Below are 14,559 nucleotides of genomic sequence, written 5' to 3' on the forward strand. Positions count from 1 at the left end.
CTGCTCCTCAAACCCACTTCCATCCTAAATCACAGCTACAGCTGTAAGCTGTAGGGAGCTCAGAGAGTGTTGAGACACCACTCTCGGACATAGGGTTGGATTTGGGTGATGCTGTGGACTTGGACTTGATGACAATCCTTGTGGGTCTCTTCCAACTTGAGATATTCTGTGATTCTATGATCCAAAACTGAAGGGAGCAGTAAGAACCGGCTTGTCTGCAGAGCACAGCAGGGGGAACATGGGCACTTTTCAGAAGCAGTTTGGACCTTTCGCATGGCTGCTCACTGGAGTTACCACTTCTCTGAGGGCAGACAAAACCTGGCTCCAGCACAATGCTGACTTTAGCTTTCTGCTAACTTGAGCCTAAAAGGATTGCAGCAGCCTTCACCTTGACCCAGCCTTGCTTTAATAGCGGGGTGGTCCTGCTGGTGGGTAGTCTGCATAAAGCAGTAAACTCAAGAGAGAGCAGGATGGCGAGCAGGCTTCGCATCTGCTCCACTACCTTCTTTTTGTATCCATTTTTCCCTGTTTGAGTACAATTATATCAAGCAGGTGGAGATAAGCATCTAAGAACAGGGTAGCAACATCTAGATGGCAGTTTGGGACTCTTAACTATTAGTGTGCGTCATGAAACTCGGAGGTTAAGGGGAACTAATCTGCAGCTGAGGAGGAAGAAAGCAGAACCTGAAATGAATCTGCTGGTGTGTGTGCACCATCTCCTGTGTGCGTGGTTGGACGTAACATCTGACTGCAGGACAGCCACACGGGAGGTCCTCCAGGATGGTGAGTACATGGAAGAGCTCTTGAGAGTGCTGGGGTGGCAATGGGAGGAGGGATGCGCTTTGTACATATGAGAACCTCCAATCATCTGCTGGGGAAGACTGTGTGTACCGAAAAAGCCTCATCCTTGTCTTTGAAATCCAAGAAGAGAACTGATGCTGATGGAGACAAGAAATAGCAAAAAATATTTGGGGAGCTGGGAGAAATCAACCTAACGCTGGAAACAGCAGTCACCTGTGTGTGCTGTGCAGGTTGTGGTGCAGACTTGTGTTCCTGCCTATGGAGCAGCACTAAGCAGTGCTTGTATTTATTGTTCTTGAAATTGGCAGCTGGTAAAGCCCTGAAAGCTTAGAGGGAGCCATCGTTAATTATGACCCGCTACAGCATTACTCTTAAGCATTCTGCCTGTCTACCGTGTTTTCTTTTGTGAAAATTAAACTCCAAGCCGTGCCCTCCCTCCCTGCTTCCCTCCTCCCCCCCATGTATTTAATACAGTTCTCACAAGTTCCTCGCAGCAGCTGGGAACACAGCCCAGCCAAAACCATCAAGAAAAGGACTTCATTTAAACCAAATGGCAGATGACTTTATTATGGCACATACAAGATCTGTTCACTCTCATATTTCGAGAGAAATGCTGCTTTTTTTTTTTGAAGCCATTTTGTGGCTGTTGCCTGAAAAAGAGAACTGAAACAAGTTGTTTCTCAAAGCTCAGTCCTTTTAAAGCCATCACACCTGCAGCCACGCTGGGCTTCCGCTGGCCTGGACTGAGGGGCTGCTGCCCTTGTTTTGCTGTTATCCTTTTGCTCCTCCTTCAAAACCCCTTTGCCTCAGTTTCCTACCAAACTCCTTGGTCTCTTCAGCCTTGATAGCCCCACATTTTCTTCCCACTAAGTCTCCTGGCTCAGCGTTCAACCCAGACTTGTGTTGTTGTCACAACCTTCTCCATTTGGACTACAAGCTCTTTGGGCTAGGGGAGCATGTCTTTCTACTGGGCTTAAAACATGAAATGGGATTTCAAGGTCATGAGGACCTGACAGTCACCACGTGACCCTCTCTGCGTTCCCCAAGTCAGTGTTTCACACCCACCTCCCATGTCTCCCAGTGCATCCTCCATCTCTTTTATTCACTCCCCCTTGTTCCTCTGTGTTGGCCCCACAAGAAGACTTTGGGGGCTATGCCTGTGCTGCATCCAAGATCATAGAATGGCTTGGGTTGGAAGGGACCTCAAGGATCATCAAGCTCCAACCCCCTGCTGTAGGCAGGGCTGCCAACCTCCATATATAATCCTAGACCAGATGGATGGGATAAGCCTGGCAAGACAAAACTAGCTACAACTAGCTCAAGTATGACCACCCACACAACTATGGGTATCTTGTATCATCACAGCACGTTCATCTTCAGGCTACAAATGCCCAGTGGCTAAGGGATAGGAAGCTATAGTTTGGGGACCTGACAGGTGGTGGTACATCTGGCATCACTTCCTGAGATCTACCATATCCCAGGATGTGCTTCTTGCTTCTAGCATGATAAACAACTGCTGACTGAGTCCAGTGGGTAAGTTCACCTCTGGTGTCTGTGCAGTGCTGTCACACAGGCATCATTCAACGGCACGTGTGAAGGGTTTGGATGTTTGAGAAGGCAGAGCAGGCAGGTGGCTAACTACCCGGCCCTACCACCTGCTTTGAGTTGGGACACGGTTTGGGATTTGCTCCCGTGGTTGCCTCTTCTGGTGATAAGAGTAGGAACAATCCTGTCTGGAAAAGAAGTTAACTAATTTCCTTGCCTCATGATTATAGAAGGAAGGAGGAGTAAGGAAGGAGTTTAGATTTTGCCCTATCTTGTTCACATCCCATTAACAGAATCCCTTCTGAAAAAGACACCAGCACTGAAGACAGCTCATGCACATTAGGAAGAAAGAAAGAGTCTGAGAGCTGCCCATTGCAGGGAGTAGGACTAGATGGCCAGGTTTGGAAGGCACCTCAAGGATCATGAATCTCCAACCCCCCTGCCACGTGCAGGGCCACCAACCTCTACATTTAATGCTAGACCAGGCTGCCCAGGGCCCCATCCAGTCTGGCCTTGAACACCTCCAGGGATGGACAGGGCATCCACAGCCTCTCTGGGCAGCCTGTTCCAGCACCTCACCACTCTCTCTGTAAAGAACTTCCCCCTGACATCCAACCTAAATCCTCCCTCCTTCAACTTAAAACAATTTCCCCTTGTCCTGCTTGGTCCCTTCCAACTCAAACTGTTCTGTGATTCTGTAATAATAGTCACACATGCAATGACATTGATGCCGTACAGCATCACCCATGGTTTTTGCACTTAGCTATTAGTGTAGGCAAATGTGTTAGCCTACAGCAGGACAAAGCAGGCGTCAGAGGATAACCTGAAGAGGCAGTGATGCAGTTGTTTACACATTAATTACTGCAGAGATTTCTCTGTGTAGACAGCACAGGGAAAAACTGCAGGGGACTGTCTCTCTCACCCCCTTTGGAATCTGTTAATGTCACTCAAGATCCATAACACAGAGAGAATGTTGCACACATTCGTACTTTAATCTCAGAGCACTATATAAAGCAATGGCAGTGACCTGCTTTTTCAATCTATAACTGGCTTTCTACAAATGCTGCCATAAAGCTTTATTTTCTCCCTTGCATACGTTTCTGTTTTTCAGATTGTAAAAAGAGTATTAAAAGCATCCCTGATGGCTAATGAGTCCTCCAACGTGAAATTAAGCGTGAACAATCAAAAAGATGTCAAAATGGTAATTATTGAGATGCACTACATTTGCTCACAAGAGCTGAGATGACGTTGATGCTTCTGAAAAGACAGAGCAGATAAAGAAGAATGATTTTATTGCTTCTTGTGGTAATCTTTGTAGATTTTAATCCTACTTGAAAGCAAGTGAGTGACAAACCCCTCATTGATTTATCCAGTAGGATGATTAAACCTTGCTAAGCAGGAGTAATGTGGAGCCCAATCCTGCAGCCCTCACTCAGAAGAGTGAGCCTTGCTCGTGCAGAAATAGCCTCACTTCCTTCATTAGCACAGATGCTAATGAGAGCCAAGTGAGTAAATGGTGTTGGTATTTCTTCTCCTGATGTAAATAAGCACTGATTACACACAGTTCATCTGAACACACTGTATTCCATGGAATACAAAAGGGATTTGGTCTATATAACATGCTGAAATTCATTCTAAGGCCTCACCCCTTTTCACCCTACCTTGCAGAGCCTTGTGCTGTCTGACGCTGGGCAGACTGTCCTTCAGGCTTGGTCTCACCATAAGAAGCTTCTGGAATCATTCGATTAATTCTGCATGCTTGTAGCACCTGGCATTACAGCATCAGCGTATGGTGACAGCCAAGATATGATTTCAAAACACTCCTCTGGCCTGAGAAATGTCTTCTGAAACCTGTGCCTTCACTGTTCCCAGGGTGAAATTCACAACCATTAAAAAGTGGTGGGATTCTCTTTGCCATCAATGAAAAGGAGAACAAGCAGGAAGGCAAAATTTTAAGTTGATAGTTGGTTTAAAAGCATTTTTCTCTATCTAGGTCAAATCACTGCCTGAAATTGATGGCAGTGCTGTAGATCTTGAAAAAAGCATAGAAAATGAAAAGTAAGAGACTCTATCCACATAGAAACAGAAACAGATGCTTTCAGAGCAAATTGGCTTCCACTCAATTTTCATATGTGCCATTTCAGGAGTTCACATTTACAGCTACAGCCTCTTGACTTCTCCTTCCCAGACTCACTTCTCCTGCCTGGAAGGGTCCAAATGCTCAGCTCTGAATTGCACGTTGCCTTCCATGGGGTGGGGAATTCTCCCAGCTCCTTTTTTTCCCCATGATTTTATGAATTTCCTCTTTATGGACCTACTGCACTTGATCTCACAGTTAATTTTGTGCTGTGGATTTTCTTGCTTTGTTTTTTGATGGAGTTACTGTTGAACACCCATTTTTCCCACACTAAACTAAAAATAGTCAAAGTCAAACTAATCTGAAGGTCTGAGAGGAAAAGCTCATTTTTGACATGCTGGCACACAAAAAATTAACAGATAACTAAACTCATGGTCCTTACACAAACCAATCCCTATTTAGGTTGTGGTCCTCACAGGAAGTGATGTGTTTAGGAATACTGTCTGCCAGCAGCTGAAAGCACTGATGTTCAATGGTTTAAATTTACTCACCTGTGACAGGTAGTTATCCATTAGCTGCTGTATGGGTGACTAAAGTGGGTGCTTAATTCTTATCCTGTTTGGATTCTGTTCCAGTTTCAAATCTCTGGGGTAATTTTGATGCTTGGTTTTGTTGCCTTGATGGCTGTTTACTTCATGAGAGCAGACAGCACAGTTGATCGTAAGGGAGAAGAAACAGTTGTCAACGTTTACCAGGAGATGAAGGATGAAGAACTCTATGAAGATCTCCACAGAACCACAGTAACTGAGGAGGACACAAATAGATCCAATGATTCCTGCAGGTAAGCTGGCCTAATGGCTCATGGAGAAGTAATCACCAGGTGGAGAAATAGCTACAACAGCATTGTTTGGATGCAGGGTCACTATTAGTAATCTCCTGCTGGAGGGGTGGTAGGAATAATAACACAGCTCTACTATGGTCCTTTGCTTGAAGGTTCAACATACCCCTAACCATCCTCCCTTTGCAGCAGAACGAGAGGCAGCAGGGTGAGCAGCAAGTACTGTGCATTATGGCAGGTGTGTGGTTTCCTGCTCGGGTCACAGCTGCTAGCTTCACACTATACAATTGCTGTTGCAGCTTTGAACTCGTGGAAAGCGTTCCTTACGACTTAGCTTTTGAGATAAATAGCACTGCAGCCAAACCCTTGTACCGTGCCTGGATGGACCTCCTTGATGTAGCCCAGGAAGAAATTCATGTGGCTTCTTACTACTGGTCCCTTACTGGGAAAGACATCAGCGTTAATGACTCATCTTCAAAGCAGGTAGGCTGAAATCAGTGATTGAGGTTGTACATCTCATGTCTATGTGGCGGATGGCAGACTGACTGTATGACCTGCCTTAAGCCACTTAAAAGGGGGACTCCTATTGTAGAGTTGTTCCCTTGCACACTCTGGCTCCTCTGCAGAGAGCAGATGCCACAGTCCTGTTTGCTGCTGTGGGCAGAGCTGTTGCCTTCCTCCTGAGGTTCTTCGTCATCATCCTCAGTGCCCCAGCCCCTTCCTCCCAGGTGGCCTGGTGGTGTAGGTTGACTTACATCCTGCACTTGAGAAGTGGCAGATGTGGGGCTGAGCCCTGCCTCCTTTCAAGGGACAGCCCAGTCCAGCACTGTCTCTGTTACTTATATAATAAAATGCAACAAATAACACACAATGCATTGTGCAGGGTGAAGAAATTCTGAAGAGATTTGAGAAATTACTTGCAGAGAATGTCTCTCTGTACATTGCAGCAAGTATGCCAACTTTGGCTATGAATTCAACTGACCTTGAGCTTTTAGAGAGAAAAGGTAATTATCTCACTCAGTGGTGTCCTCTCAACTTCAGTATTGCTAAAAGGCATCTGAGATAAACTGGCCACTGAGACCTATGCCAGCATGGTGCTTCCATGGCTCTGAACTTGAAGCCATGCTGTTCATGGAATGAGCGCTGCGTATTCACTGCTTCTCAATTTCTGTCTATGCTGTCGTGCCCTCCATGTTTTTTTTTCTGAAAGTTCATGTTTCGTATGTATATTTTTTCAAGTTTATGTCCAGCGATCAGTGCTTGTGAGTTTTGGTGGCAAATGGCTGCAAGCATTAGAGATCCAGACTTGTTGCCTGGAGAAGAGCAGCAGAGATGTGAAGGGTCTGGAGCACAAATCTTATGGGCTGTGGCTGAGGGACCTGGGGTGGTTCAGTCTGGAGAAGAGGAGGTTCAGGGGAGACCTTATCATTCTCTACAGTGGCCTGAAAAATTGTGTTGAGGTGAGGGTTGGCCTCTTCTCTCAGGCAATAACAATAGGATAAGAGGTAGCGGTCTTAAGTTGCAGCAGGGGAGTTTCAGGTTGGATATTAAGAAAAATTTATTCTCAGAGAGTGGTGATGCGTTGACACAGGCTGCCCAGGGAGGTGGTGCAGTCACTGTCCTTAGAGGTGTTCAAGAAAAGGGCAGATGTGGCACTGACATGGTCTAGAGCGATAACAGGTATGGGCTGATGGTTGGACTAGATGATCTAATTGATCTTTCCAACCTTAATGATTTTGTGATGCTGCGACTGCACATCCTGGCTGTCAGAGAGACAGTGCTGTATACTACCTTTATCTAAGCTTACTTCTTCCTTCCCCATCTTCAGGAGCTCATATAAAAAAAATTGACTTTGGACGTTTGACAGGAGGAGTATTGCACAGCAAATTCTGGATCATAGACATGAAACACATATATATTGGTAGTGCAAATATGGACTGGAGATCTTTATCTCAGGTAAGCGCTGCTGTTGCATATTCAAACACTTGGGGGGGAAAATTAACGTCCAAGAACACAACAGAAAATCCTAACAATGTCAAATGTTGACCGAGAGGGACAAACAGCAAAGAACCCACTGAGGGAGGAGGAGGTTCTTTCTGGGGCTGTGACACAGTGTGCTGTCTTTGCAGGTAAAAGAGTTTGGTGCTGTGATATACAACTGCAGCTGCTTAGCCCAAGACCTCTGGAAGACATTTAAAACTTACTGGGATCTTGGACATGCTAGTGCTACCATCCCATCCCCTTGGCCTCAAAACTATTCTACCCATATTAACAATTCTCGGCCTCTGGAAATAGAACTTAATGGAACCTTGACAAAAGTCTATTTTTCTGTAAGTATACTTTAAAATAACAAGACAGACTATAAGCTATGTTTAAGGTTTGACCAGAAAAGTGTTTTTAGTGCTCCTTAGCTACTTCTGCTCTAGATGGATAATGATTAAGTCAACAGGTTACTACTGAAGGAATACAGGTTAACATGGCTTGGGCTATCAGCTTGTCCAGTAAGGATAGGGTGCAGGTGTCCTGTGGGCTTAATGTATCAGTGAGTAGCTGACCCACTGGGACATGGAAAGCATGAGGAATACTCTGCCTTAAATACTTTATGGTTCTGCAATGAAAACTGAACAGACTCAAATGTGAATCCATTACAGTTTAACAAAAGAATGAAGTCACTGACCTGCATGTTTTCTTCTGACAGGCTTCTCCTCCTGCATTTTGTCCAGAAGGTCGCACCCATGACCTCTTTGCTATTATCAGTGTTATCAGTGCGGCACATAAATTTGTCTATGTTTCTGTTATGGATTATTTCCCTACCAGCCGTTTTGTTCACCCAGAAAGGTATGATTTTAATCTTGACCAAACTGGTTGGCTGCCAAACTTGTGCTATTTCAAGGGAAAATATATGATTCTCTCCCCAGCACCAACTTGCAATGAAAATAATCCAACTTCTTTTGAGTAGAAAGAGCTGAGGCTTTCCTCCACATTCATGACTGCTTTGTAGACTTTGCAACTTGTGATGTACAGGAAGGATGTTTTACCATACTACCCCTGTGCTTTTCTAGCATTTTGAAGTATCCTCCTCTGCCCTTCAAGCAGCAAGAAAACTGCAAAATGCCAGACTAGGGGCAGTTGGGTGTAGCTCTATTAAAAATAAAGTACACCAGCTCAGCAGAAATATATATGTTAATAGACTTCTCAAAGAAAATATTGCTTTGCCCCCTTCTTCTGCTTCTGTTTCTTTCTTTCTGTTCTTCACTTCTGAGGACTCTTGACTTCTTGCTCTACTGCCTGCTCGATACACCTGAATCATGCTGTAGAGCCCAGTTCTTAACTGTTCTTGCTCATCTCTGCAATGGTAGTTGAGGTACTCCCCACAAAAAGTTCTGAGCTTTAATTTTCCTTTTCTACTATCTCATCTTGAACATCTTTGTTTGTCGGGAATGCTGGATGTGTGGAGGAAAAGCTCTCACAGAGGAGGTGCAGTGGTCACCTGGAGTGACTAAATTGTTTGGTGGACCACTGAGCCTCCCAAGGTCCCAGCAGAACTGTGCATACTTTGTATGTCAGCTCTGATCTGAGTAACAGAAAGCTGTTGAGTCATGGGCCAGCCACAGAGATTCCAAATCCTCTTTGATATGCTTGAATTAGAATGTATATGAGCAACAAAGGGCTTTGAGTATTACCTGCTTATGACATTTGTGGGCTTTCCAATCATCTAAATAATCTGATTGAGAAAGTAGCTCAAGCAAACCAATTACATATGAGGTGGCTTGTCAAGAATAAAGTGAGCCCTGGGTTACCAGTTTGCCATAATTTTATCATGCATCATGTCCTCTGGAATGACTGTAGCCTGTGCCATTCAGCTGTGAAGCAGAGTGTTAACATGAAGTGTGAAGGCTAACAGATAGAGATAATTCTGCTGTCCTGGAAATAAAACCTCTAAGGCCAGTTTCCTCCTGGAGGATCTTTTTGTAAATCCAACAGCTGAGAGGATTTTCAGTTTCTGTGTTGTTGAACCTGTGGGTTTCTCATTTCCTGCTTTTAACTAAGATTAGGTTCACAGAAACTCTTTTCTCCCCCTTAGGAATGGAAGTGCTAATACTACTCATACTCCATCTGAAGCCTTAAATCCACCCTTTTTGACATCTAGGACCTGATCTGATGTGAACAGGAGTTTGAAAGACCGTGGGGAAACAGTGCTGAGCCTCTGGCTATCTCCACAGCAGCCAGCTGCAGTGGGGTGAATTGAGGCTGATTAGTTCAGCTTTGGTCTTTCCAGCAGCTGAGGCAGAGGAATAAAACTGCTGTCCTAATGCCTGAGTGTTAATCAACTAGGAACCAATATGCCAAAAAAATGGAAGCTGAATTAAAGCTGAAGGGAGCAAGAAGAGATCTTTACAAAAATCTTCTTCTCTCTACCTACCTGCTTTTCTCTAGATACTGGCCAGCCATTGACAATGCTCTGAGACGTGTGGCTTTCAACTATAGAGTACAAATCCGGCTTCTGGTCAGCTGCTGGACCCACACCGACCCATCCATGCTCCACTACCTGAGGTCCCTGCGTGCTCTCAACAACCCTCACACCCACATGAGTGTCAGCGTGGTATGATAACGTGACAGTAGCCATCTGAATGAGGACTTGATGGTCGTCTTGTCCTTGTCTGTATGACCTATCTCAGGTGGCTCTAGGATCAGTTTTTTGGTAGTTGAGAGCTCTTCTACCTGCCTCTATATATTGAGGCACTTTTTTCTACAGTAAATATCACACGCAGGCTGTAGGCACTAGAATGGAAAGCATAGGGTGAGGAGAGGGTTCAGGTTGGATATTAGGAAACGTTTGTTTTCCAAAAGATTGGTGAGGCATTGGCACAGCTGCCCAGGGACGTGGGGGAGTCACCATCCCTGGAGGTGCTCAGGAAAAGGGTAAATGTGGCACCAAGGGATGTGGCCAGTGGGCAGGTGAGGGTGGACTGGGGGTGGACAAATGATCTTAATGGTCTTTTCCAACCATAATGATTCTATGATATGGAAGCTCCCAGCACAGTGCACCAAGGGAAAGGGGAAAAAAAAGAACAGAAATCTAGATTTTAGTAAGATTTCACATAGAAAGTTTGGCATTATTGGATCTGCAGTACTCCCTGTGCATGTGATCAGCCCATTTTATCTCAAAATAAGAGCGGCAATCAGTGGTAAATGCAGATCTATTAAACAGCTGCCTAAAACTGCATTTAATTGTCTGCCCTGTAATGATAATAGCTGTGTCAATAATGGAACATTGTGAAGCAAACATTATCCTTATCTGATCTCAATTGCTTATCAAATTTTATGTATAGTGGAAATAGTATTTGTTAGTTTTCTTGGATAAGAGTAAAATCTCTTTTATGGTACATTTAATACCAGTGTGTGAATTACTCTCTTATTTCTCTAGCATTCTATTCTATGAAAATAGAGGAAATCTGCACTGGCCTGTTTCTCATATGATATTTCTATGTATGTTTTAATTTCTCTCCATCCAGAAACTCTTCATTGTTCCAGTTTTGAATCACACAAATATTCCTCATGGGAGAGTGAATCACAACAAATTTATGGTCACAGATAAAGCAGCCTATATTGGTGCGTATTCTGTGATCACTACAGCTTAAAGCATCTTCAGATCTGTAGGGCTGAGACTGGGATGGGATGGGCTTGAATATCAAAAAAGAGCTCATTTTGCCATAGAAAGTTGATAAACATAACAAAATATTATGTCAGAATGTCTGCTTTGGGTATAGGAGTAGAGGTGGAAAAGTGAGAGCATATAATGTAGGTTAAGTTCAGGAGGAGATTATCTCATATGACTGTGAACCATTAAGAACAGAGTATGCTGAGTCTGAGCATGCAGTTTGTAACAGGCACAGTGGGAACTTCACAAACCGTGTGCTCAGAATGATGCAGTGATAGCTAATGCTCTGGTATAGAACATCACTGTGCTTTAATAAAAAGGAATTGCTGGCAGGGTTTAATTCCACGCACTATTTGCTGAACAGGATTCTAGGAATGGAAATGAGGAAACTCTAGTGTCAGCTGTTGCTCTATTCCTGAAAATTGGGATGGTGTTATTTTTGTGCTCTTTTATTCAAATGCCTCTAAAATGGAATGCAGAAGGGGTCTGTCATTTCAGCAGTGCAGCCTACAGCCAGCCTGACCTTCTGACAGGCTGAGGACTTGCAGCTCCAATCACCTTTAATGGCACCTTGCTTCTTAAGTTGTTTCTTGAAGCGAGGTGTGCAGAGAAGTTGTTTTCATGCCTAAACACCCTCTGCAACTGACAGATTTTTCTGGCAAGGGCGAACACCAGAAGAAATGCTAAGTGCTAAAATATGTATTTTTTACACAATGTTTGATTTTTCTGAATGGTGGTGGTTTTGGAGAGACCCCTACACAATGCTTACAGGTGGATCCCAGCTTTGCCTGGACTAAAAGCAGGCACTGCATGCTGAGCTCAGAACAGCTGCTGAGGATGTATTGATCAGGGATCCAAATTCTCTCTTGTTTTCCTTTAACATATAAAGATCTGTTCTGAAGCTCATTTTTTGCTAGGCCTTTGCTTCTGATGGAATACAAAGTGCTTGAGGCTATTTTATTGGTCCCATGCTTCCCCACAGATTAAACAGTTAGGTAGATTGAGGATTTTTTGTTTTTAAATGCAGAGCCCCATATCAAACACCAGCTTTTACCCTCTGCATATACAAACACTGCATTCTGTTCCTACATTTATAATGAGCAGATAACACAGGGTGAGGAATCAGAAGCCTTAGGGCAGCAGTCCACACCGACTTTCCAAAACTTGAGATGTGCAATAAGAAAGAGCTGACCTGATTTTTGCTACTTGTTGGCCCTCGTGAGATTTGCAGTTGTACAGCACCTCAGCAAAGCAAGGCAATGTGTACTTAACAAGTATGGAGATCAAACAAATCACTGTTTGAATGTTTTCTAATTAGCCCCTTTTGCATTACATAGGGACTTCCAATTGGTCAGAAGATTATTTCACTAACACTGCTGGCGTGGGACTCATTATCAAGCAGAGTTCAACCAACCTGCAGAGAAGGCATCAGCCTGTCCAGGAACAATTAAAAAGCATTTTTGAGCGAGACTGGAATTCCAAATATTCAGTGAATGTGGAGGATGTGCAAGGTCAGAAAGACTGCAACTGGAGAGACAGACTCTGAAGTGAACAGGAGAATACATTTTTTAGAAAGAAATACGTATCTGGATGTTGTTCCCTGTGCAAAAAGAGCAGCTTTCTGCTTTGTCTTTTATCAGAGAAATTTCTTCCTGGTGGTGTCTACACTGCCTGACAATGTGGGAACTTCTAGTAGTTGAGTCTCCCTTCCTACTCCTCAGCCAGTGTGTGATGTTTCCTTTGCTGTGTACCATTAGCCCATCTCAGAGTTAATGAAATGCATATGGTGTTGCAGCACAGTCTGTTTGATATTAAAGAGAACATGGAAGATATGATCAGAATACACTAGAGAAGCACATCACAATGCTGTACTGTGCTTATCTTGGGACGCCATATATTCAACCAGAATGTTGCACTAACAGTGTTTGCTTACACGTGTTAAACATTTTTCAAATAAAGTCCTGGTCACTGTAAGATTTGAGCAATGCAAATAATCACTTATAACAGCAAGGACAGATTTTTAAAAAGCATCTAGGCACTTGTGGCACAAGAAATGTATGTGTTTATAAATGTTGAATCTAATCAGGCTGGATGGGGCTCTGACACCTAATGGAGCTGTAGGTGTCCCTGTTCACTGCAGGGGGGTTGGACGAGGTGGCCCTTAACTCAAACGATTCTATGACTCTAAATCACTGCTTCTCACCAGTTGTACTTCACAGGCTTATTATCCTGCACCAACAAATACATCCGGCCACAAAGTGTAGGAATACGTGTATGCAGGAACAACATCTGCTCAGATGTGACCCACTGCAAGGAGCACACGCGAACAGGCAGTGATGAAAATCTTTCTGAGACTTCACGTGTTTCAGTGTAACTATTTCCGATAGAGGAGTGCGCTCCTCTAGATGGCACTCGAAGCTATGTTTTCACTGCTTTTGAGGGGGTAAATTTTGCTGAACAGGAAAACTTCTTTCTCCTTCCCTTGTGAGCTCAAACCTGACAGTGCTGGATAAGTTGTGTGGCAGAGCAGTTTCTGGGTAAGATAAGAGAATGGAATGTTGGGATAAGGTTCAACTTTCAAAGGAAAAATGGTTGCTTACTAGAATGACCTTTATTTTCTTTACAGCCATCACCTGTCTTGATTCTTTCTTCACAGATGAAGGAGAGGTTTGCAGTTAAGACAATTAACTGGATCTCGTTGGAACTTGAATTTGGTTTCTTGGTATCTTCTCTTTGCTTGATCAGCATTAAAAAGGCAGAACATGGTGAAAATTATAACTGGGCCTTGAATCTTTCAGTATTTTCGTTTTTCCACTTGCAGTATTTATCCTTATCCTCCCACCCATCGCTTGTCTCATTTAGATATTGTGATTTCTTTAAGGTAAAGACTTTCCTAAATGTAATTAATCAGTATTTTTAATTACCATCTACTACCTTCAGATGGATTTCTCTATTTTGGAGGTCAACTAAAATCTGGCTGCAGGCAGTTTAGATATTTTTTTAATACTGATCTACTTGGGTCTGGAGTTTCCCAGTCATCTCATTTCCAAGAGTGCTTGGCTCAGTGAAATGCCTGTAAATGCCCAGCAGGCTCTGTAGGTCATTATGTTTGGATAGGACTACTAAGTCACCTGCATTATCCCAAAGCATTACCATTATGTGTTTGCAATCTCCCCACCCACAATTTGCCCTTTGCAGTTGTTCCAGAAAAAGCACACCTGAGTTGTTTTCATCCAGGTATTGAGAAAACCTTTCATATGTTAATTATACATCAATGCATATCTAATTTTTTATAGTATTTCCATATTCTCTGGAATATAGCTCTTCCGTAAGGGGCACTGACTCCCAGATATCTGTTTTATTTAATTCAGTATTAACTTTAGCTTCTGGAATGAGAGGTAATGGTTTTAAGTTGCTCCAGGAGAAGTTCAGGTGGGATATTAAAAAAAATTTCTTCTTAGAAAGAATGGTGAGGCATTAGCACAGGCTGCTCAGGGTGGTGGAGTTACCATCCCTGGAGGTGTTCAAGAAAAGGGCAGATGTGGCACTGAGGAACATGGTCAGTGGGCATGGTGGGGATTGGTTGGTGCTTGGACTGGGTGATTTTAGTGGTCTTCGCCAACCTCAATGATTCTA

At 43.6% G+C, this 14,559-nt stretch overlaps 1 protein-coding gene across 2 annotated transcripts; it reads left to right on the forward strand.

The window, feature by feature from the left end:
• Positions 1-647: 647 nt before the first annotated feature.
• PLD4 (phospholipase D family member 4) lies at positions 648-12,599 on the forward strand. Of its 2 annotated transcripts, XM_031592891.2 has the most exons (11): positions 648-783; positions 3,458-3,547; positions 5,059-5,264; positions 5,561-5,744; positions 6,145-6,265; positions 7,090-7,217; positions 7,391-7,591; positions 7,960-8,099; positions 9,699-9,864; positions 10,778-10,874; positions 12,261-12,599. In XM_031592891.2, the coding sequence occupies exons 1-11, from the start codon at positions 781-783 to the stop codon at positions 12,467-12,469; spliced, it is 1,545 nt and encodes a 514-aa protein (XP_031448751.2). In that variant the 5' UTR covers positions 648-780; the 3' UTR covers positions 12,470-12,599. The 2 variants fall into 2 exon arrangements, with proteins under 2 accessions (XP_031448751.2, XP_089997870.1); XM_090141744.1 differs by lacking the exon at positions 3,458-3,547 and having other exon boundaries at positions 652-783.
• Positions 12,600-14,559: the final 1,960 nt, after the last annotated feature.

The sequence above is a fragment of the Phasianus colchicus genome, chromosome 5, assembly GCF_987193195.1.
Source record: "Phasianus colchicus chromosome 5, bPhaCol1.hap1.1, whole genome shotgun sequence".
Classification (NCBI taxonomy): domain Eukaryota; kingdom Metazoa; phylum Chordata; class Aves; order Galliformes; family Phasianidae; genus Phasianus; species Phasianus colchicus.